The sequence below is a fragment of the Pezoporus wallicus genome, unplaced genomic scaffold (genome assembly GCF_028554395.1).
Source record: "Pezoporus wallicus isolate ANWC-B61680 ecotype Strahan unplaced genomic scaffold, APGP_CSIRO_Pwel_v1 contig_4788, whole genome shotgun sequence".
Lineage (NCBI taxonomy): Eukaryota > Metazoa > Chordata > Aves > Psittaciformes > Psittacidae > Pezoporus > Pezoporus wallicus.
In genome coordinates, this window is record NW_026638769.1 from 1,649,687 (window position 1) to 1,673,809 (window position 24,123).

The 24,123-nt window shown below is 37.8% G+C and overlaps 1 protein-coding gene across 8 annotated transcripts in view; it reads right to left on the reverse strand.

The window, feature by feature from the left end:
- The window catches only part of DOP1A (DOP1 leucine zipper like protein A), a 64,498-nt gene that overhangs the window by 2,700 nt on the left and 37,675 nt on the right, over positions 1 to 24,123 (reverse strand). For 7 of the 8 annotated variants that reach the window (XM_057412524.1, XM_057412525.1, XM_057412518.1 and 4 more), the window contains 20 exons: positions 20,110 to 20,210; positions 18,586 to 18,845; positions 15,913 to 17,920; positions 15,688 to 15,799; positions 14,611 to 14,787; positions 12,857 to 12,982; positions 12,403 to 12,537; positions 11,882 to 11,937; positions 11,283 to 11,387; positions 10,564 to 10,630; positions 10,125 to 10,269; positions 9,594 to 9,673; positions 8,928 to 9,037; positions 8,608 to 8,757; positions 7,427 to 7,488; positions 6,443 to 6,595; positions 5,077 to 5,213; positions 4,250 to 4,305; positions 3,317 to 3,481; positions 1,729 to 1,858 (listed from right to left, as the gene is read on the reverse strand). In XM_057412524.1, the coding sequence (XP_057268507.1) occupies positions 1,729 to 1,858; positions 3,317 to 3,481; positions 4,250 to 4,305; positions 5,077 to 5,213; positions 6,443 to 6,595; positions 7,427 to 7,488; positions 8,608 to 8,757; positions 8,928 to 9,037; positions 9,594 to 9,673; positions 10,125 to 10,269; positions 10,564 to 10,630; positions 11,283 to 11,387; positions 11,882 to 11,937; positions 12,403 to 12,537; positions 12,857 to 12,982; positions 14,611 to 14,787; positions 15,688 to 15,799; positions 15,913 to 17,920; positions 18,586 to 18,845; positions 20,110 to 20,210 (4,335 nt within the window). Of the gene's footprint in view, positions 1 to 1,728; positions 1,859 to 3,316; positions 3,482 to 4,249; positions 4,306 to 5,074; positions 5,214 to 6,442; positions 6,596 to 7,426; positions 7,489 to 8,607; positions 8,758 to 8,927; positions 9,038 to 9,593; positions 9,674 to 10,124; positions 10,270 to 10,563; positions 10,631 to 11,282; positions 11,388 to 11,881; positions 11,938 to 12,402; positions 12,538 to 12,856; positions 12,983 to 14,610; positions 14,788 to 15,687; positions 15,800 to 15,912; positions 17,921 to 18,585; positions 18,846 to 20,109; positions 20,211 to 24,123 lie in introns of those variants that run through there. The other variant, XM_057412523.1, reaches the window with a different exon arrangement.

A 24,123-nucleotide genomic window follows, 5' to 3' on the forward strand; every position in this document is an offset into this window, starting at 1 on the left:
AGACCCACTGGAACATTTTGCTCAGAAAGTTATTTCCAAGAAAAACCCACAGCTACATGTAACAGTATTCTCCTCTACACAAAGAAGAAATGGCCTGGAAGTCAATACTCATTACTTCATGTTTACCTCCTCATCATACCCCTAGATACAGTTCACAATGTGCAACTGCTGCCGTGACTAGGGGGTTCCAGGAAATTCTCTGTTATTGAAGCATACTGTGGAAGTCCTGACTTCAGATATCCATCTCAACACACATTACTTACCAGCATTCATATTTTATACATCATATGTAATTTGTAATTCGTGCAGAGAGCATGTCTGGAGCATGACAGCTTTCTAACAGGTATGACAGCACACTACAGCAAACGGCAGGGTTAGAGGCTATGCCCGACTAGCAGTCAGTTAAAACTGGTTATTCCTTTATATATGTGAGAAGAGAAATTTAGTCCCATCTTCATGGTTCCAAAACAATTAAATGAGGAATGCAGATGTGCTTCAGATACTTGTTTTATCCCCTATAGTTCTCAGCCTTGCTTGAATAGTTCAGATCTGCCTACAGCTGTTATCCCTAAATTTTATGTAGCCACTTATATGTCAGTAGTTTCTTTAGTCAGTAAAGACATTAGAGATTGTAAATTCAGCAGCTACAGTAAGCTGTCAGTGCTACAGCCCTGAAAATGCAATCTGTTTGGAGGGAAATCCAAGAACGTAGCTTCAAAGCTTTCTCACATACCACTTCAAGCTTCATCCCTGTTTCCCTGCCCACCCAGCAACCTTTCCTGGTAAAGCACATGCCCAGGGGGGCTCTGTTCTCAGAGCAGGAAGAGCAAAGTAGCTGACAATGTTCTGTCTCTGTGGCAGCAGAAGAGAACTCCCAGGGACAGGGCTTGGCCAGCTCCTGCCAGGTTCATTACTGCATCAGGTCCCACCTCACAAAAACTAGGGTTTAAAATACCTGCCTCATGCACCAACATAACAACTCCAATTCCACTCCCACCTTAGAGACTGCAGCCAAGATCCCCCAGAACCATTTCTACTGCTCTCTGCCTTCACTTCATCATGACTGCTTCAGAGAAGGAACACAGAACCATTTCTACTGCTCTCTGCCTTCACTTCATCATGACTGCTTCAGAGAAGGAACACAGCCCTCCTTGGCCCTGCAGAGTCCCAAAATTCTTGGTTCTGTTATGTTTAAGAATGCAAGTTTTCTGAATGTTTAAATGTGATTATTATTAACAAAATTGCTTTTCTACTTCTAAAGGTTGTTATACTAGTACCTACATATGTGACTGGCTATCTGAAAGTGATTTTGTGTTACATATATTAGACAGTGAAGCATATTTTACTTTTTTCTCAAATAATACTAATAATAATTTTAATTGGGAACTCCAAAGCCACCGATCATGGTCTTTTATTTGACCATAAAAGGTTTGGGGTCTTTTGGTTGGTTGGTTGGTTTGGGGTTTTTTCAGCTTATGTACTTGGCAGTCCTGAGGCAATGGTTGGATTTCGTGATCTTAAAGGTCTTTTCCAACCTAGTTGATTCTATGATTCTGTGTGATTTTTCCCTGATGCTGACTTGAGATTACTCCAGTGGGAATCCCTCACACCAGATAAACTCTTTTCCATTCTTCATTGTTTAAGAAAATACCCAAAACGAAGCAGTGCTGTAAGTTACTGTACATGAAAGTTTCCAGTGAAAAGCAGAACTGGAAGAAAGCAACGTACCTTTGCTTTTTTGCGCAGCAGTTTTGCTAGACGCACCACATATGGTTTGAATTCCCTCTGATGTGTTCCCTGTCTTCGTACTTCCAAGCCTGAATCATCAGACGCTTCCGGAATAAAAGCCCAACGATACCTGTCATAACACAAGCAGACAGTATCCTTACTGAACATGTAGCTTTTTCTTCCAGATCAAAAAATATGAGTGGATGAGGAAATGTAGTTAAGTATCAAAGAAAAGGCTGGGGCGGGGGGCGGGAAGGTGCTGGGGAAAGACACACACATGAGCAGAACCCATCCCCACAAGAAAATCAGACAAGAAAGAATACGAGAAGCACATTCTGAAAAGCGGGAGGTGAAACCCTCAAGACAGTAGCACTGTTGATTTCTTTTAGAGTTTCTTTGAAGTATTTAAGGATATTAAGAGTAAGACAAGGCAGTGAAGCTAAAACAAGTAATATTCACATCCTCATTGTGCGCAGGAGAACTGGGGGGCAATTTTGAATTATAAAGTATGTAAGTTACATAGAACGTTTAGCTGTGTATTTGCAATGCTTATGTAGCACAAAAAACTTCCTCAATATACTTTGTTGCTAATAGAAACTCATTTATTTTACCTATTCATAGGCCAACAAGACCAAATGCACCATTCCATCCACTCCCATGCCTTCCAAGGTAGCAATCCACAGTAATGACCTAAATAAAATTAGGTTGCCTAATAATGGGGATTAGGACAGCTTGGAGAACTGAAAGAATTATGAACCAAATCCCCAGAAAATAAAATAAACGAAGGAACCCTTAAGATTAGCTTTAGATTTAGAAATAATACAGGGCGCAAACAGACACAGTGCATGCAAATCCTTCCACCCTCTAGTGCACAGGGGCATCTCTTAAGTAACAGGATAATCAGAGGTGACCAAAAGCATACTGAGCTGTGCCAGGGCAGCAGCTCTCACATGGTCACCACTGAAGTGAAAACGAACAGACAAGCCACCTTCTTTTGTCCTTGGCAGTCTCTCATTTCCATGGTCTTCAGCAAATGACAATTGTTTTACACCCTTTTTTCCCCAACAAAACAGGATTGCAGAGGCACTGACGAAGCAGTGGGCACACATAAACACAAACTGACCAAGGAAAAACCTATGGGGTCCCCTTCACAAGCAGGTTTGTTGCAACATCTTTGAGACAGATCATGCAGGAGTAATTTAAGTGAGTCATGCTGAGATGACATACAGTCCTCTGATCTCATGCATTAGTCACTGAGACCTGTGGGTGTATTTTGAGTACTTAGACATTACTGCAACTAAATACTTGAAAAAATAAGATACTTGAATAAATCACTATTACTGATTAGCTAGCAAGTGTGGAGAACCTCTTGCCACATGCTAAATCAAACCAGCTTGAACACATTTGGTGGGTAGCATCATTTGCTCTGAGGGCCACTTTGACACTGGGAGGGAGTGAACTGTGGGCTGGCCTCGGTGAAGGCCAGAAAAAGAAAGGAAGTAGGAAGACTTTTTATATACTAGAATTTTTATTATCAAGAGGCATGGAGAAACATCTAAGAACTTAAACGACAGTATCTTCTACTTACATCTGAAACTGAGGCAGGTTTTCAGATGGTAAAGCCAGGGCCAAGTCCAGAAATTTGCAAGCGGACAAGTACAGGTTCAGCCATCTCTGACTGTTGTAGGACGTGGAAAAACCATTGCCACCTGTGTACGTTGTCTCCAGACCAGCAACAGATGGACCAGAAGTTCTAAAATGAATGATAACAGGCAGGTGAGTCACAACAGCCTTCTGCCATTATGGGAACTTCATCTTTCTTACTTGCCTTTATGAACATCCAGCCCTTTATTTACCAACTTAATCCTGAATCCATAAATCAAAGCAGAACTTTAAAATTGAAGTCATGTTGATATTACTTTGTTTTAGGGAAAAAATTCTTCAAAAGAACAAAGAGAATCTAGGAAAAAAAATGAGGAACAAGACTTGGGCAAATAACTCCTCCTGTCCTTTTGAGAAGTCTGATTCTACTGCTAGCATTGACTGAAATTGGATCTTACTGTGCAGAAGGTAGATAGGATAGAAATGGACAATAAAACAAAAAAAATATCTACCTCATCCTTATGTCTAACACTAGAAGAAACCACAATTTTATTTAGACAAAGAAAAAAGTGCATCAGTCTCATTCTAAATAAGCGTATAATATAGAAAAGCTATGAAGTCATACCATGCATATGCTAATTGCAGAAGCAGTGTCATTTTAGGCAGAAAGACACTGTAAGAACTAACATACCTGTACTGGATAATATATCTTCATGATTTATGAGCAATCTGACAGTGGAATTTTTTTGTTTTGTCCTGAACAGTATATCTGTGGTACTGCAGCCAGGCTGAACTACCCTTTGTCTTTCTTACTGGAGCTTGCCAATTCTAAGGCAAATTATACTAAAGGATGACCCAATAGGTCAATATGCCAATAGACTGTTATCAAGTTAAACAAGTAGGAAGTTTGTAAGTTTACCTGGAAATGTCTTCATCAGCAGTGAGCTCCTGTTCCATCAGTAAAAACACTTGCACCTAAAGATCAAATGCTACATTTTAATACCATTTTTTATGGACTGTGACTCATGAAAATTCTGCAGGGATGACTGAGTAATAAACCTTAGAGGAACTGCTTGGAGCTTTATTTCCATTCCTGGATGATGAAATAACCCCCTTAACTTAGTAGACACTGCACCCTAAAGCTCTTTCACATCCTACATATAATCTGAGTAGCACAAGGGACATAAGAAACTGGCTCTTGACTAAGAAAACTCTTGGAGACTTTTCCTCTCCACTACTTGGAAAAAGTTGAGTTGAGCCTTGTATAAATCTAGTTACAAAATTTCAGCCACAATGTGATCTGAATGACCATCAAATGCCAATACAACATGGATTCTGACTCCTCCTTTACCTGGGTTCTCATCCTCATTGCTGGAGAAAAAAACCTGAATGATCAGGCAAACAGAAACGTGGAAAACTGAACGGATTGTGAGTGTGAATGGTGAAGAAGGCACACATACGTAGGCAGAAACTGAAGTAGGAGTGAGCAAGAAACAATGAGTGCAAATGTAAATTTAATTCAGGAGACATTTGAACAGCTTAATAGCATAAGCCAACAGATACTCTATTTCACTGCAAAAACCAGTCATTAGGACTATGAAAATAAGGCAGCTTTCAACTTGTGTCCATTGTATGTTTACACACACAGTATCTAGAAGGGATTTTCTTAAAAACATTGAGGATGAATAAGATTATGTCTCAAATTTGCACCAGGTCTCCAAATCATGAGTGCTAACTGCAACTCACCAGTTCAGTGATCATAGTTGGCCAAAGCGAAGTAAGATGCTGTGGAGACATTCGCAAAAGCAATACTCTGAAAAACAGGAACACTTGGGAATGAAGGGTGGGCACCTGTGGCAAACGGAGACTTTCTACCAGCCTTTCTGAAACAAAAAGACAAGAAGTTTTCCTCAGTTCAGAGTAATTCCAACTCACATTTTCTCCTTCCATCATTTATTCTCCATTTTTACTTATTTTAAGTATCTGCCATGTTACTGTTTCAGTACTTTGCTACAGCTTTACTCTGTCAACATAAAAAATAACCATTTTCACCAAGCAGCGGACAAAAGAAACCTCAAAACAGTGCAGTTGCACATTTTGATTAAAGTTCTCCAAATAAATGGAATGAGACATCTGGGAGTTTTGCTCATCTTACAGAGTTTCATTACAAAAAGTGGATTTAACAGATTCCAAACAATCTAACAACAGCCTGAACACCAAGGATATATTGTTACTATTAAAGGGCTGCATCATCATAGTACAGTGGGCATTACAGAGGGACAATATGTTCTTATTTAATCATAACCACCTCACCTCTAAGCGTGCAACACATACAGAGGCAGATACATAAGGAAATTTTTCAGTCAAACCAACACATGCACTCTGCAGTTCAGACCAGTAAAACCACCCGATATCCTGAATATAGTAAACTCAGCTACTGACTTAACTGAGGGAAAACCATAAAACTCCAAAGAATAAATCCAAGAACAAACGAAACAAGAAAGGTGATGAAACTGTCTTTCCATATGGAGGAAAAGACTAAAGTGTCTGCACTGGTAGCACTAAAAGATAATATAGCTAGAAGCTGCTGCTGCAACTATTTGCATCATCTTGGAATAAAACCAAATGGCTCCCATTCCCAATCTCTTAAAGTAAAAGGTCACTTGAAGTGGTATTCTTCAGTGACAATCAGGACAGATAAACAGAACAGCAAAAAAGAAAAATAGAACCACCAGACAGAGAAGTTAAGAATTCAAAACTTCAAGTTCAGCCCTTCCATTTATTCTGAGTCGGTAGGTGTTTATACATTGGACACTCACTTCAAAACCCATGTTGCAGGTACCCAAGCATATTATCAAGGTATAAACTGACAGATCAGTGAAATAACCTGGATAAAAATCAACTGGCAATAATGAAGTCTCTGTAGTTCCTAATTGTCTAAGACTGAGAACATTCTAACCAAAACATGCAGAAACTTTGCATCCAGCAATGGGAACAGTACTGCACACTGATATTCCAGGGGAGAAAACTACCTGCTGTTACCCTGTCATACAAATATTCTTTAGTTCACAACAGAGTTCAGAAGTCCACTAAATGATGTATTTTTACTGACCTTGTATGTCTGGAAGGTATTTCTGGTATTGGTCTATCTCACTACTAAAAATTGCAAAAGCCAGCCTCTTCAGTAGCATAGCACGCTGTTCCAGCTCTGCTTCTCGATTAGCGAACAGATTGAGTGAACTGCTCTGAGCCACAGCCACTCGTGCTGAAAGAGAAAACACGTAGTATAGAGATGAACTTCAAAATTTCCCTTCTGTTTCACTCTACAGCACAAATGACTCTTACTTCCTTTGCATTAATGCAGCTCAAAAGCAGATATTAAGATGTTGTATGTTCTACAATTTGTATTTTTAACCACAGTGATTTAAAATGCATGTTGATTCAGGCTGGATGGGGGTTAAAAAACTCTTGTGGTAAAATACTGGAACAGGTTGCGCAGAGAGGTGGTGGATGCACCATCCCTGGAGACATTCAAGACCAGAGGCTGGATGTGGTTCTAGGCAACCTGATCTAGCCGAAAAGGTTCCTGCTCATTGCAGGGGGGTTGGACTAGATGACCTTTGAAGGTCCCTTCCAACTCAAATTATTCTATGATTCTAAATCTTGTAAGTATACACAGTAGTGCCTGGGTTTAGGGGTTTTTCAGAGAGAGTTTAGACTTTTTTTTTAACACACATTTTGCAGGTACAGGTACTCGGATGTTTAGAATGTACAGAATCAATTTTTCCTTAAGCAGAGCTAGTGTCAGATCTTTAAACAAGCAATCAAATAAAACTTCAATAAAAAATAATCCCACATGGTCTGCTTAGTCGACTTAGCCATACAGGCAAAATTCACTGTGTGCGAGGATGGTCTCAAATTCTCTCACTTCCAGTTATCTTACTTATGGAACTCCAGAGACAAATAGTTGAAGAAAACATGAAAACCACTGAACAAACAGATTGAAATTAATGTTGAACAAATGTTTTCAGGATATTTTTCCCTCTTCTAATGTTTCCCATCAAGAAAAGTCACTACTAGATCAATAAATACTTACTCATCAAATCTCTGAATGTAGTTTTATCATGTGTCATCAAATTATCCATAATTGCTCTCCAACTAAAAGAGGAAGATTGTACACAAATCAGAAGAAAAAAAAGCACAAACTTAGACAAATATTTACAGAGCTTTTTCTGCTCTTTTAATACAGGCTAAGGCTTCCAATTCAAACTTTCTAATACATACGTAACATTTATTTGGTGCAATCTGATCTGAAACTATAACTACAATTTCAAACCCCCTTCTCAAAGAAAATAATGGATGCTAACCAGAAGGACCTTGACAGGCTTGATATGTGGGCCCAAGTTCAAGATGGCCAAGTGCCACGTCCTGCACCTGGGTCAGGGCAATCCCAAGCATTAATACAGGCTGGGCAGAAAATTAATCGAGAGCAGCCTTGAGGAGAAGGACTGGGGGTATTAATGAATGAAGAAGTGAATACAAGCTGGCAATGTACACTCACAGCCCAGAAAGCCAACTGGGCTGCATCAAAAGAAGCGTGACCAGACAGTTGAAGGAGTTGATTCTTCCCCTCTAACTCCGCTCTCATGAGAGCCCACCTGCAGTACTGCATTCAGCTTCCCAGAGCCCCCAACGTAAAAGGACATGGACACGTTGGAGCAAGTCCAGAGGAGAGCCACAAAGATGATCAGCGGGCTGGAGCATCTCTCCTCTGAACACTGGCTGAAAGAGTTTGGGTTGTTCAGCCTGGAGAAGAGAAGGCTCTGGGAGACCTTAGAGCAAATTCCAGTACCTAAAAGGGGCCTGCAAGAAAGCTGAAGAGGGACTTTTCACAACGGCATGTAGCGACAGGATAAGCGGAAATGGCTTTAAATTGAAAGAGGGGAGATTCAGATTAGATATTAGGAAGAAATTCTTTCCTGTGAGGTAGTGAGGCACTGAAACAGGTTGCCCAGAGAAGCTGTAGCTGCCCCAAACCATTATGCGATTCTATAAAATGTCAATCATTTTTTCTCATAGAAAAAGTCCATCTTGAAAGTGAAAAAAATAACTTGTGCATAGAAATACATCTTAGGTAAGCAAGTTTCACATTTCACATGGTAATATAAAACTGAGATCTGTTGGGAAATTTTGTTCTACTTTATACATGCTCTTGTGTAATGGTATACATAAAATTTGTAACAGCTATCCGTATGAGCAGGAAATAGAAAGTCTTACTGGTTAACACATGAAGCATCCATCTGGAAGAAACTGGAATCCATAAAAAGGTCAAATGCTTCTTTTTTCCATGCTCTCCTTGTATACTGATACCCACTAAGACTGCTTAATAACTGGACACAGGCCCGATAGCTGGATGCATTGTGAGCACTGAACAAAACAAACCAACAAAGTCAACATGAAACAATTTTGAATGGTTACTTTGTAGAAAGACTGACAGATATCTAATACTTGTCATGCCTGTTTCAACTTAAGTGTTACCCACCAAATTTCAACTGGCTGTAGAGATCTACATCAATTCAACAAATTGTAAAAGATACCTGTGATTGCGGAGGTAGGGAACAACATAGTGCATAATATTTACAAGCAAAGGAATAACCCTCTCTTTTTCATCACTGTAGAAAACCATATCCAAGAGATGAGCCAAAACCTACAAAAAGAGAGAAAAATATGTTATCATGCACTCTCCAATTACTTTTTATCTACCTATTCAGCTTTTTTTTTTTTTAATAGTATCTTTTACTGAATATTCAAGTTTATGATAGAAGTGATCAAATTTCAGGTACTATACAAAATCCAGAGTATTAAGATCTCATCATTTTTAAAACTAAGGTAAAAACACAGAAGCATAAGCTCCTGCACAAAGGATTCTACAGATTAAGATACAAATATAAAAATGATCAAAGATTGACTGCAATTATCAACATTAAATAACACATACCACTAACAACACACAAAGGTTGCCACCAAAAATGTTTCCCATAATACACATCTGAAAGGCCACGCTTTACACCTCATCCATCTCACTGAATCTTTATAACTGGCTTAGTCACAAAGTTTTATATTTGTTACATGCCAGGACCTAGAATCCAGGTCATATCAGTGTTTCCCATAGCATCTTTTTCCCTAAGCTTCCAGTCCAAAGCTTTTCACAATACAAAAGTTTATTATAAGGCAGTATTTATTACATCTGAAGAGACATTTACCTCAGAAAGTAAGGTCAATGCATGGACACTATAAACAGATGGAGTAATGTTTGAAGTTTCCATTGCTGGAGACAACATATCTAAATAAAGATAATAAAAAAATGTCCAAAGTTAGTTTTCTTAAGCCAATATTTACCTTACAAGCATATTTTAATAGCATATATTTTGAAGAGGTACAGACTTTGCCAGACACACTGTGTAAGACATGAATGCATGAACGACACAGAAGCATTTTTAATGTATTGAAATACAGCAAAGCTGTCATCTTTGTTCATTTTGGCCTGATAATTAATCACAGAATCCCAAGGGTTGGAAGGGATCTCAAAAGATCATCTAGTCTAACCCCCCTGCAACAGCAGGGTAACCTAGAGTACATCACACAGGAACTTGTCCAGGCAGGCCTTGAATATCTCCAATGTAGGAGACCCCAAAACCCCCCTGGGCAACCTGTTCCAGTGCTCTGTCACTCTTACAGTAAAGAAATTTTTCCTGAAAAATGTTTTGTTTAAAATAAAATTAAAATGAAACTACCTTCAACATCTGATTCTAAGTTGTTTCCATCAACCATAATCTTGGGGGAAGGCTTAACCTCTAAGTTTCGTCTTAGCCAAGTAGTCTGCTCCAAGGAAGAACCAGCAATTGCCCCAATGGCATCCACTATCTTGTGCGTTACATCCTGGTATGAGAAAGAAACCAAGCATTTTAAGGATTTCGTGCAGAAGAACTGTATTTGTTGTCCTGACCCATTCTGTAGCAGTATGGAACTGCTTTCAAATCACTTCTATATTATCAGTGATTAATAACTCCATAGAAAATGAGATCTTTTTTAACAGATTACAAATAGTATTAAGTAGAAGATACTAAAGAGCCATTTCTGACTACAGAACTGATGTATCAGATAATTCTGGTACATTCAAGCATTTATTGTTCAATATTTTCAAAAGTGATACACACAACATACATTTCTTACCTGGAGATCCCTTTGATCTTTCTTATTCTCCAGGCTTGGGTTTTTCATAATGAACTCATTAAGAACACTGAAAAAAAGTAGATAGATTTTCTTCTCACAGTACATTATTCAGTAACTTTAAGGCCTAGGGCAAATCTAGATATATTTATGTGCACAATACTTATTTATTAAACCTTCAGTCACTGCTATTAACAATATTCTTAAAAACATCCTTTCAGGTTTAAGTTAATTTTGATCATACCCTAATACTTAATCAAGAACATATTTTGCTAGACTATACACAAAAGTAACTTTAAAGACACTTTAATAGGGAAGATAAATTCCAGAAATTAAAGAAAATGGTCCTTGTAGCTTTATGCAGAAAACCACAGTTAACATTTATTTCTAACAATCCACAAACAGCTTTCATGCTGAGAATGAACCCTTTCTGTTGGCTGAAAATCTACATATACCTAATAAATAGTCATTGTAGTTATTTTCAAAGAAAAATCAGAAACTTTAGCCTACTGTTTGAAGAGCCTGAATTGCTTAAATAAACCATAAAGTAAGACTGTGGCTTATATTGTATTATACTGTAAAAATGAATATATGTTAAGCATTCCTCAGCTCTACCACTCAAAAATAAGTGGCAGAGATTTGAAAACATTAAAATTTCAAGTATGATTTCATATATTTAGATTTGAGCTTATTTTGAAACTGCAAATATCAAGAGCACTTACCCAAGTATGAGAAATTGTCCTGGAGCTGGAAGACCAACCTGGATGGAATCTTTTAATAGAAGCAGCAGTGCTGCCCAGCTATCTACTAAGCTGGTCACTGGAATCCTAAAAAAGAGAGATAGATGCAATGGCAATAAAATCAGCATCTCCCCCAGGTATTCCCCATTTTCTTTCTATCTCACAATTCTACTGTCAGATATTGTGAAATCCACATTCATATCGACTCTTTGGTTTTCTGTTTAATATTAGGTGCATACATCAAGTTATTAAGAAAAGGAAGAACAGTGTACTCTAAAGACATGCTTTTCAGAACAAGGTTGGAGTGGTACTAATCAGTTACAGCATATTTAAGATCAGCTATCCTTGGGCAGGGGGCAGACTTCCTGCAGAATTCTCAGGTGAGGGAACAAAGGTGATGTAAAAGGAAGGAAGTCACAAAATAAATTTCTTTATGACACCTACAGTTCAAAACCATTCTTTCCTCATGGTTTATATTACACAGGTTATTTCTCACCCTAAGGATTATGAAAAGATGTAAAATATTCAAATTGACCATCTGTTTCTTGGTGACAGAAATATAATTTAACTTCTTGTCTTACCTTTGAGTATAGGCATAGAAAAACTGCAACATGCAGACTTCCAGTGAAAGATGTTTCTAGAAAAAGATAGAAAACCTGTGTCAAAAGGAAGAAGAGACTTTTTCTCCTCACTTCCCAGGGCAAAACTGATCATACTATAATGTTACTGCAGTGTCTGAAGATATAGCTTGACTCATTAACAGGATATTACAAGTGTCCATTCAGACATCTCTATAAAAATATATTTTGTTCCCTCTTTTCCCCACTTTTCCTCTTTGAAAGAAAAATAAAATAACCTGCTGCTATGGTAAGCACATGTTTGCTAATGTAAGCAGTAAACAGGATTCTGGAATTGTTCAGTAAATGGTAATGGCTTAAGGAGGTATGACTTCCCTTCAGAAGTTCATCCATCTATTAGATATTGTGAAAATTTTCCACATTGTACTGCTCAGCTTTGTGAATGAAGTTCCCACATCACCAGTGTTCTAAGCTTCAGTAAGAGGACACTCAATAAATCAATAGCACCTCTATAGTTTTCATACCTTGTCCTTTGCTATGGCTGGAGGCTGCTTCAAAACCTCTTTCACTGTTTGTATAACAGTCTCTGTTCTCATAACACTGATAGAGCGAACTAGCTCAACCAGTAGAAGTTGCTCTTCACCTGCTGTAGGAATAACCTAAAAGAATCAAACGTATGCCACAGATTATCATCATAGATCAAAATTAAAGCAGCTAGCCTCATGGGATTGAAATGTTACTCTCAGACCATTTAGAGACTTGGAATTACTTCTCTTTCTGAAGAATTCAGGAATATTATCCCTTCTAAAATTAACTGGTGGCTCCCTACAGTACAGCTGCTAATTAGAAATATAACTACTCTCCAGATTTCGTACTATGTATTTTTTCACTGGAATGTCTCAATTTTCTTCTTCCTGCTGCTAAACAACTTGGGAGGTATTACCACTATTTGAAGTGACCATAGTAGTATAAACATACCGTTGTCCTGGAAGTATTTTTATTCTGCCTCCTTTCATTCCATACAAATGCAATAGCAGCCATGAAATGAACACCATGATTCATTGAAATTGGACCCAAAAGTTCAAGAATCTGCTGCCTCAAATTCTGAAATATGGAAGCAGAACACATATACCTTTAGATAACCATCTCAGCATTATGTTCAAAACAGCTAGCTATAAAGCCATACTTAGAAGGTAATTATCACTAGTTTTTTTATAAAAATGGAAGGATACACTCAGAGGGTTTATAAAGCCATAATTTACATCTGATGCTCTTCAATCGTGTTATTCATGACTAGGACAAGGGAAAATAAAATACACTTGTTAAATCTGCAAATGATAATGAAGTAGGAAGCAACTGATAGAAAGGTACAGAACTAAAAATAATCTGACAAACTCAAAAAGCATCCTAAAGAAAGATACTGCAATAAAGCCTTGGTCTTTGCATGCAAAGGTAAGCATACACATCAGTGATTCAGGATGAGAAACTATTTAGACAGTGGTGCTACAGAAAAAAGTCTTGGGATTATAGTGAATTGCAAACTCACCATGATAATTTTGCAAGGAAGGGGAAAAGAGCATTCATAAACAGCAACACTTATGGAAGGCATTAAATATTTCCCCTGAGGGAAGACACCATATACCATGTCCAATTTGGACACCTTACTTAGGGAAATGTACCACAAACTGCCAGAACTCAAACTACAAAAAGAAAGACAAGTGCTATGGACTATGACCTCCAACAAGGGACAGAAATGGGTTTGTATACAGTCAGGAGAAAATCATTAAGTTGAAATATAATAGTTATCAAATGCGTACATGGTAATTAGGAAGAAGAAAGGAAGATGATGCTCATGTTTGCCATACACAGTAATGGACTTGCTTTGTGGCAAGCAAGATAAAGATTAAGAAGGAGGCGTGGTGGAGAAATCCTAAAAGAAAGAATATGATGATCTGGGAGACTGTAATATTCACTGCTGGAAATCTCCATAATGGATTTTTTAGGCGTGTCAGACGTTATTTAGGTACACGTAGGTCAGAAAAAGCATTTCCTGAGCATTGTCTTGACCTGTTTTCTGGGATAGGAAGACTTCAGACAAAAATGCACTTTATCTGCTTTCTGAAAGCCATTTTTACCTTGATCAGAGATATTTCAGTAGGAATTGTCTAAGCTTACAGGAAACTGCTATACATGATCCCAGAGCTTGCCTATACACTTTTTGCGCCTGCAAAGCCCAGCTGCCAAAGCAACCTAGTTGTAGTGAAGCTTAAAAAGCTTGTTTAGACACACAATGCTATAAAATTCCACAATTTCATGTCCTTTAACCACATCCCTCAACTCCAAGGCAGCTAAAAAAAGCATTACCTGAAAGCAACAAGGTGAAAAAGTAAAGTAACCTATCCTGATACTACATCAAACAAGCTGAATTCAAACTGGACTTTTTAATATATAGGACATGTTGAACGCTTAATGAGCAGCTTTATTTTTTTTTCTAAGACAGATTGCATTTTCTTTATAGAAAGAAAGAGGTGAGACATTGTTGTCTTGAGTTGATATACTCAAATTGAAAAGCAGATTCAATACCCATTTGTAACCCCCTTGGGTTTGATTGGATGAGTAGATGAGGACAAAGGTATTAAAATTCAATTTACATTTAAGGCAATGGAATTTGATTTAGTTTGACAGAGGTTATTAATGAACAACTTAAACGACATTATCCCTGATATTCTGACCTTTGTTGAGCCAAGATTAATAGTGGTAATGGATGCAGCAGCAGCAGTTTTCTCTGAAGAATCTGCAAGGTGAAGGATGCTCCAGAGCAAAGTCACAGAAGACATGATCATATGCAAGATAGACAGGATCCCATTTCGTGCTTCAATCAAGTGCTTCTGATCTACGTTAACCAAAAGCTATTGGATTTAAAAGGGAGAGAGGAGTAAAAGCATTAAATATCTCTATAAATAGCATAAATAAAATAGTGTAAATTTAGACTTAATGGTCATGGAAGCTTTCAACCCTAACAATTTTGTTAAACATTTTTTCTATAATTCTTACAGTATGTACAGGTCTGAGTCTATTAAAAATAACAGTTACAGAATCTTTTGAATCAATTGTACAATATCAAATGTATTCTGAACATGTGAGCCCTCATGTTTATAGCAATCAATTCTGTATCATCTATCTATACCTTTACAAAAACAATTTCAAAATTTTAAGTGTAAAACTAATACTCTAGGCAAAATTATTTATTTGCACAGATAATAAATACTTTTCAGTTACTTTTGAATGAATGGAACAACAACAACAAAAAAGTAGATACAAGATTGCAGAGAGAGCAGGCTAAAAATTCTCTTGCAGAATACAGGCCAAATTCTTAACAGAATCTTTGCTAAGAATATCAGATCTAAAAATATTGCTTGACTAAAGACAAATCATGAATATACAGAAGGAACAGAAAGGGAATGTTTTGACATACTGCAAGATGAACACAGTCCCACCAGAAAAGTAACAAGTTATGCATCAGTCTGGGGAGTTTCACAAAATGAAGATAGCTCGCTAGACAGACGGTAGTTATTTCAGGGTAACCAAAAAAAAAAACCCAAATAACAAACCAACCAAGAAAAAAAACCACCAAGTATGTTTAGTAGAAAATAGTTTGTCTGAGCTGCATGTATGATCAATAAAAAAACATACTTATAGCTAAGACAAGCTCTTTATTTGGTATTTCCCTCACCCAGATCTTCATATCTGCTAATATAACCGCAGTCTTTAATTTGACATGTACTACATAGACACCCAGATAATTTTACCTGATGATACTGAGTTGATGGATCCAAGAGGCAGTAATGAATTATTGTTGTGATCCCTTCTAATAAAGTAAGAACCATGTCTGGGGGAGTGACTGATGCCATCCAAAGAGGCCTAAAACGAGATTAATTTTTTTTTTTTCAGAACAAGTTAATCTGGTTGTAAAGTAATTCAACATAATAAATCTGCTTAAAAAGATTATACACCTCTACATACCATACACATACCTATTATCAGATAATCCTGTTTCATATTTATACTGCTGAATTAAGTTATCCAAGTTCCTGCAGAGCTGAAGAGTCACTGAAACAACCACCCTTTGAAGAACTTTTCCCATGTAAGGCAACGTAGAAGTGATAAGGCCAATCCACTGGGGATGCATTTTACAGGCACAGTGCTGGTGTAAAGCTCGTATCACTGCGCAGAGAAACATGCCTTGGCAGGTTATTGGCTGGGAATGTAAATACTGAAGAGAAGTCATCGGCTGCTGGGGACCAATGTGCTCCAAGTCTGTTATGACAAAGTCAAAGCCCGTTTCATTTTCCTCAGGCACAGTCATTACTCTGTGTTCCAGCACAATCAGCCTCTGGAGTACTTTTAAAAGCTGGGACTGCAGAGTACTACCATTGTCAAACTCATCTTCAGAAAAATTTATAAGGCTGTCTTCAGAGTAACCTTCCTCTACAGCCACTATGTTTTTTCCAGCCGTCTTTTCGCTATGCCATTTCTGTGCACTGAAGATAGAAGAGAGCAGACAATGCAGGATCACCTTCTGTACCTTGCACTTGGACAACATGTCTGAAATAAAACTTGGAAAGCCCTTTGCAGAGCTTTCTATCACTTTTGCCAACTCAGCAAAGAGAAGTGTCAGAATTTCTATACTCATCATTTGCATATTACGGTTTCCTATTAGATCTTGTGAGGTTACTTTAACATGAGTTGGATAGTGGCTCCGCATATAGTATAAACACAAGGAGATGAGAATTTCTATGTACATAGAACTCCTAAAGTTATGGTTAGAATCAATGGGGATGTGACTATAGAAATCCTTGCCCATAACAGATATCCGATGCCTGGCGAGAAGATTCTGGAGCAACGAAAGCTGAGGAGTGTATGCATTATTGACACTGGTAGTGGAGATAGCACTTACAAAAGCCGAAGGATTTGTTTTCAGAATTGCTTTAATTGCAGAAAAAGCATACAATGTCCTTGAAGAGTCATAGAGCTGGAGATAAAGCAGCACATGTTGATACAATGGATGGATATTAAAGTTGGGAGATTTTCGCACTCCTGGGGACCCCACATCACTTTCTATTTCTGAAATTTCTCCTTCTCCGCAACTGTACCAGTTTTCTAAATCAAGACCATCACTAAAGAAGATGTTTGTTTGTTTAAGCTTTTCTGATTGTGCTTTCTTCTTTTCTTCATCTTTCTTTTTGGCTATTTTCACCTTAGGTTTTGCACCTGGTTGCTTACCAGCTTCTTTTACAATTGTTTCTTTTTCTGACATTTTTTCTGGTAGCTTTCCTTTAAAGCTGAACTGGATACTACTGTGGCTTTGCTTTCTGGACTTTGATTCAGTGGAAGAAAGAGTGAGATCAGAGAGGGACTGCTGGCTTTCTGCAATACAGGGTGAAGAGTTATTTCTAGAAATTTCATCTCCTAAGCTCTCAAGTCCAGTCTCAGTTGAGGCCGATAGCACTTGGGAGCTGTCGTTACTAAGCAAACTACTCTGGCTACTTTGAATATTTTGATCTTCATTTTTTGTCACCTCCACAGAGTTATCCAAAGGACTGAATTTACATGAAGTATCCTCAGAATGCAGCCTATGTTTAACTGGTTCAGCCTCTTCTCCAAGATCGCTTACAACTTTGCATATAAGATCTGTAACCACTTGTTGCACAATTTCATCAGGTGAGTCTTCTCTCAGAGTCTGAGAGCTATCTTGAGCACTCAGGCTTTCTGTTTCCACTTCATAACTAATGTTGTCTCCAGTAGATGACTGGGAACAGCCAGAGTCAGAACTCTGCAGTATTTCAACTTGATGGTCAGGAAGGTCAAAGTCAGACACAACCATTGGTATAGTCTCACTGCTGGTACTTAACAAAGAAAGCCTGTCACTCAGAGGGTTGACAGTCAGGCTGAAGTTCTCCATTTCATCCATAGTAAGTTGTTTTTCATTGCCTTCTTTGGGTATAATAAGTTGTTCTTGGCTTACAGGCACATGCGAAAATGCTTAAAGATAAGCAAAATAAAAAATTATAAATGTAATACTTTGGTTTTCAGAATTTAGAATTAAAAAATTGAATTTAAACTATTAATAAGACTTCAAATTATATAGGCATTGTAAACAGTGTCTTTCCACTTCACATCAGAAAAAGAATAATGTTATGGCAACAACACGCATTCACATAACCAAAGCAAGATTACTTTAGCAGTAGACCGTAGCAAAATGATATAGTTCTCCCATGAAACCTTTTGCCATCTTATCTGATTGTGTTTTCATAAAAAAGAATTGTTAGTATGCGACTAAGATTACACAATACATACAAATGCCTTCAAACTTATCAGTATGTTTTCAGTCTGCCCCACATTAGAGGTCCTAATTCATAAAAGCAGTTAATTTCATGATTTTCAAGCCATATTCTTAAGATCTACTGAAATCTAGTTGTGCATTAAAATACTTGCATATCATCTTAATTTGAGAATAATAAAACTTTCAATGATGCTTGGGATATCCAAACTTAGAAAAAACACGCACAAATGCACATATTATAGCAGTAACTATTCCAGCACTTCATTTTGCCAGTTACGCTCAAAAATTCCTATGTTTTTAATGCTGCATGCAAATAACAAAGAAATTAAATAAGGAATTTCCTACAGTCTTCTTATGTACATACCATCAGCACAGCTAAACTTCTGCATAAAATGTTTTTCATTTTCTTCTTCAGGGTGATAGGGAGATTTAGTCCAGTAACATTCAGCTTGTACTCGCTGAACAGAAACTCGCTGAGTTTTTGGATGGAGAAGCAGTAGGAGCAAAGGTTCAAGAACCCTTGCAATATCATGTCTTTGAAGCACCTGATTTAACCAGGCTTGTCCCACTGACCACGTAGAACCATCCAAGCTATTAAGGCTGTCCAGCATGATAAACAAAGATCTAGAACAGAAAGAAGAATGAACCTAACATAAACTCTAAACTACTCACAGAATAATCCCATTTTTATCTGATATATGATAAATTTCAGCATGTCAGTACCTACTCAAGTGTCTTCTCCGTATTATATAGTATTTTCTTTGGAATTCAAGCTTTTCAACCTGAAATTCTGTATTTTACTCTAGCCTAATGAAGAAAAGGCCAGAAAGAGCTAGTGATAAAGACAGTTAAGACAGCTGCTCCAATAGCAGCAGTTGTATAGTCAGTTCAAGTATTTGTACAGCTACTAATAAAACAAACTGTAGTTGCCAAATAACTGCTAGTTTTAAAGATAAAACTTTAAAAGCCAATTCACACAGATGCATGGGAAAGAGAAGACAACTTATTCAAAGATTTTTCTTCAAGAACGGAGAAGGGAAATATACTTGACAATTCAGCACTCCCTACTGTCATTATTTTCTTCTTTCAATAGTTTTAGCCTTTAAAATCCTTCTGAGACTTGCAGAAAAACCAATATATATTGGACTCTGAATTTATCTGACTGTTTTACATTCTCCAGTAGTAGACATTCATTCGCTCTTTGCTGTATGAACAGAATTTATCACCATGTCTGCAATGAGTGACAATATCAAGGCAAAGAAATGACAATATTTAACTCTGCTTCCTACAGCGAGGAATACATTAGGAAATTTAAATAAGCACTTTTCCACGTGTTAGCTGAGGAAGACAAGTTCAGCATCTGGATCATGCAGTTTTTTTCTAAGAAGGTAGTCCGATACCAGAACATACACCAGAAATCCTCTGCTTCTTGCCATGAATGACATGTTACACAAAACACATGTTAAACAAGGAAACTTCCTTGTTTTAGTGTTCATTTGTAATTTTGCTCTTAAGTGTTCTTAGCTTTACTGTTACATCTCTTTTCGTACAATTCACTTCTAGGTTGACTTCTCTTTCCTGTTTTTGTTTTTACCAAATCACAGCAAGAAATCACATATGTTCAATATACACTAATATTTTAACCACAGTGATGGTTAATTAATCATGTGACCATTCCTGTCCTACTCTTTACAGCTACCAGAAGAATTTCAGCTTACATAATCATCATTGTGAAAACAATTTTGTCTAACATGAATTAATTTCTTGTCCTCCTTCCTTGCTTTCAGAGTTCCCACTGTAGTTCTCTGAATTCTAAACACTCTATGCTTCCAGTGTAACGCAGTTCAAGCAAACTTATTTTAACTGAATCATGCTTATGATCACCAACCTGTCAAAGGTACGGCCAAAGGAAGATGACTTGTTAACATGAAGGTCACGGGTGAGATGCCATAGCACTGCAAACTTTGCATGAGCTTCCATTCTTATTTTCTGTGGACAAAATTATAAATTAGATCTATCAGAATACAAAAGCCTCTGAGAAGAACTGGATAAAAAAATGCATACAGCAGCTTAAAAGATAAAATGAAATTCTTAAAATTAATTTTGTTGACTATGCATTCAAATCCTATTTTCTAACATTAAAAACAGTAGTGGGCAACAATAGGTCTCTGCAAACAATTTAGTAGCATGAAAGGATTCTCCCCCATCTTGATCTTGGCAGCCTTATTTTCAAAGTTTAGCTTGAAAGTTTTAAATACTTAATATAGTTTACTCTCACAGGTTGCACAGCTCTGTTTTCAGTGAGTTTATCTATCTGTATCAAGGCACTAGAAGACATAAAGAGAGCAGGAAAATACATGTAAGCTCTTCAATATGAAAAGTCAAGCATACAGAGGCAGAGAGAAGAAGCAGAAAAAGAAATTTTTACAGATAGTGTCTGGAATGGTACGATTAAATACAGTATGCATGGAAATAAGGGAATGAAAATAGGTTGGGTAGAGGGAGACAAGAATTTTCCAAGTAGCTTTGATCTAGATAGAGTTCATCACTAACATGCCAAATTTAGCTCTGGAACTTAGAGTTTTATTTGGACAAATAGGATATGCTTACTGCCCAAAGGACTTCCAATGACTAGCAAAAATATGCAGAATATTTAATGTGAAAGTAGTATTAAAGTAACAGTTTTTATACCTTTCTCTCTTTACTGTGACTGATCAAGACAGTGAGTTATTCTAGCAAGGCTGTAAATAATAGCAAATGCCATGCTATGGTATGAATATACAGGTACATGTATTAAAACCAACTTTATCCAAAAGACAAGGAAGTTACTAAGCACTTTAGGGGTAAACAGACAATCAGGATGGTTATACTGAATAAAACATGAAAATTAGTTTCAAATATAATCAGGACTTAAACTAAATTACTAGATGATAAGCACAGATGAGAGGAGGAAGATTTTCACTTTGTTGTTAAATATGTACTTAAAAGGAATGAACAGTAGGTATATTTACCTCTAATCAAAACGAGATCAAACTGTAACCTGTTAATGCCACTGTGACAATCTGGCATACTTCCAGACTTAATTTACAACACACAGCTAAAGTAGCTTTGGGCAGCTAATACAAGCAATATCTGCTTCAAGTAAAAGCTAGAAAAACTGAAATTTACAGAAAGGAGACAAGACAGATCACATCAAGCATAAACTAAAGGGAAAAAAAAAAAGAAACAGCAACATTCTGGAAAGTAAAGCAAATACCACGTGTATTTACTAAAAACATGCTTCTCACAGAGAAAAACACCTAAACCCCACACCACTGCTACAAAAAATATACAGTCACACGAAACAGCTCACTAACATCTGCTGAATAAAGAGTGAAAACACCAATTCTCCAACACATAACAGTAAGCCCTTGCAATCCCTGCTGGGAAGATGTAAGAAATCACTGTTTTCACAGTAGAGCTGGCAGATATGAGCAACTGCCATATCCACAGTCACAGCAGTTCACAGACCTGCCTAATAAGTAAAACTATAAGTCATCAGCAGTTTTATCAATATGCCAAGCTGTGAAGTGCAGTGACTGACAGACTGGCTCACATTCACTTTTGTTGACCTGGTTACTCTCTGGTAGAAAGACAAAAAGGTAGCTGCTTCTGAAGCCACAACCATGAGCTGGTAGAGCATATGAACAAGTAATTCTCTATTGTTCGTTCTGTTGAGGCTGTAAAAGCAGTTCATATACCTAGAATTTAAAGCATTACAAAGGCCTCAACTCAAATGTCAAATTGACAGCCTCCATCTGAAACAAATTTCTAAGGGACAGAGGGAAAGGAAAAAAACCTCCAAACCCCAAAACAAGCACCCATCATGAAAAGTAGAACTCCTACAAACAATAGTAAAAGCTAAGCATGTGCTTTATATATCAGGAAGCATAGCATAACTTTTGATAAGTGATAACATCTCCTACATAAGTCTGTTGCTAAATGCTGAAAAGCCCCCTTTGTCTAGCATAAGATTCATCACAGACCTAAGAAAAACACCACCTGTCAACAGTCTGAGTACCTGCCAGCTTCAAAAGGTTTTGAAACCATTATTTTATTGAATTGTCTAAACTGATAGCAAAACAGAAGCAAGCAACAGAATAACCATGATCACTTCTGAAAAACAGCCAGCAGTGAGATAAGAGACCTCTGCGTAGCCATAAGGAATGACAGAAATCCACAAAGGTGGGTCATGTGCAAACATTATAACCTGTGGTAGCAGAACAGGAGACAGAACAAGCGGTAAAATAACAAGAAGCCAAACTGTGTGGAAAGGAAAACAAGCAGCTCTGGTCACTTGAGAAGTTCTACCAAATTAGAGTCCATGGCTTTTGACATGACTGAGAAACGGAAAGTAAGACCTTCAAGAAAAGAGTAGCCTCAGTGCCCATGCTGCAGAGAAATGCACAGGCAACTCAGAAACCCAGATCCATGTCAATCAGAGCACAGCAGTCAATCACATTTCCCACAAAGACACGAACAATGGCAATTACTGGTAGACCAGTTCACTAGTTACCCCCTAAAACTGGCAAACATGACAGAAACAGAACCCAAATTTTCTAAGGACAAATAACTAGGTGTCGTGGTTTAAACCCAGTCAGGTAATTCGTTCGCTCACTTCCCCCCTTTTCTTGCCCTCCCCCTGCTCCCCGAGGGACAGAGAGGAGAATCGAAAAGAATGCAACTCCCACCGGTTGAGATAAGAACAGTTTAGTAACTAAGGTATAACACAGATCACTACTGCTACCACCAGTGATAATAATGATAAAGGAAATAACAAGGGAAGAGAATACAACACCTCAGCACCAGCTGACCGATAACTCGCCCCCCAAGCCCGACCAAGCACCGACCGATACCTCCTCCAACCCTGCAGTCTCCCAGCCCTTCCGGCTAACTCCCAGTTACATCCTGGGCATGACGTGCTGTGGTATGGAATAGCTCTTTGGTCAGTTTGGGTCAGGTGTCCTGTCTCTGCTTCCTCCTGGCTTCCCCTCCTCCCTGGCAGAGCATGAGGCTCACAAAGTCCTTGGCCAAACCAAAACATTGCTATCAGCTCTGTTCCCGAGCTGAAAGTCAAAACACTGCACTACACCAGCTACCAAGAAGGAGAAAAATGACTGCTACTGCTGAACCCAGGACACTAGGGAAGAGAGGGGCTACATGAGATTGGAGAAAAATTGTACAGAAGCCTCTTCATAGAAAAGTATCTAGTTATTGGAATTCCCCCACTTCCCAACACGGAGAAAGAATTTCACAGAAACACTTTATCTGGAAATAAATTAACCAAGACAAGCATCAGAACATGAAGCTCAAAACTGTATAGCACAAGTCTCTTTTTTATCTTCTATTTACATTAACTCTTAGAAAAGAACCAGAATCAGGTAATATAGAAACACAGTCAGAAAGACAAAAAAAAAAAAAGAAGAATAAAACCACCCCAACCAACCAACCAACCAACCAAAAAAAACCCAAACCCCCACCAGCCAACTAGATTCACTGCTGGTTTAAAAGAGAAAGGAAAGTAAGGCTGAAACAGCAAATTAATAATATCAAATGCAGCAGACTAATATGGATGCATCTTACAGAAAGGGAAAGGAATTGAAAACAGATCTCAAACTGTAAAAACTAGGTGGTGACACAAAAAGAAAGGCAGCAAGAACATCACAGCTGAGAGAGAGAAAAGAGAAAGCAAAATGATAGATAAAGGGAGCCACAGACGACTGTCATAAAGAAGGAATGCAACTCCGTTATCAAGAAAAGCAACAGAGACTTGGTGATGAGAGTAAGTTGGCTGCTGCTCCTTCTCCCAGTTCTGTGTAGGAAAGGAAGCATAAAGTCTAGATGCTGAAGTAGCAGAAATCAT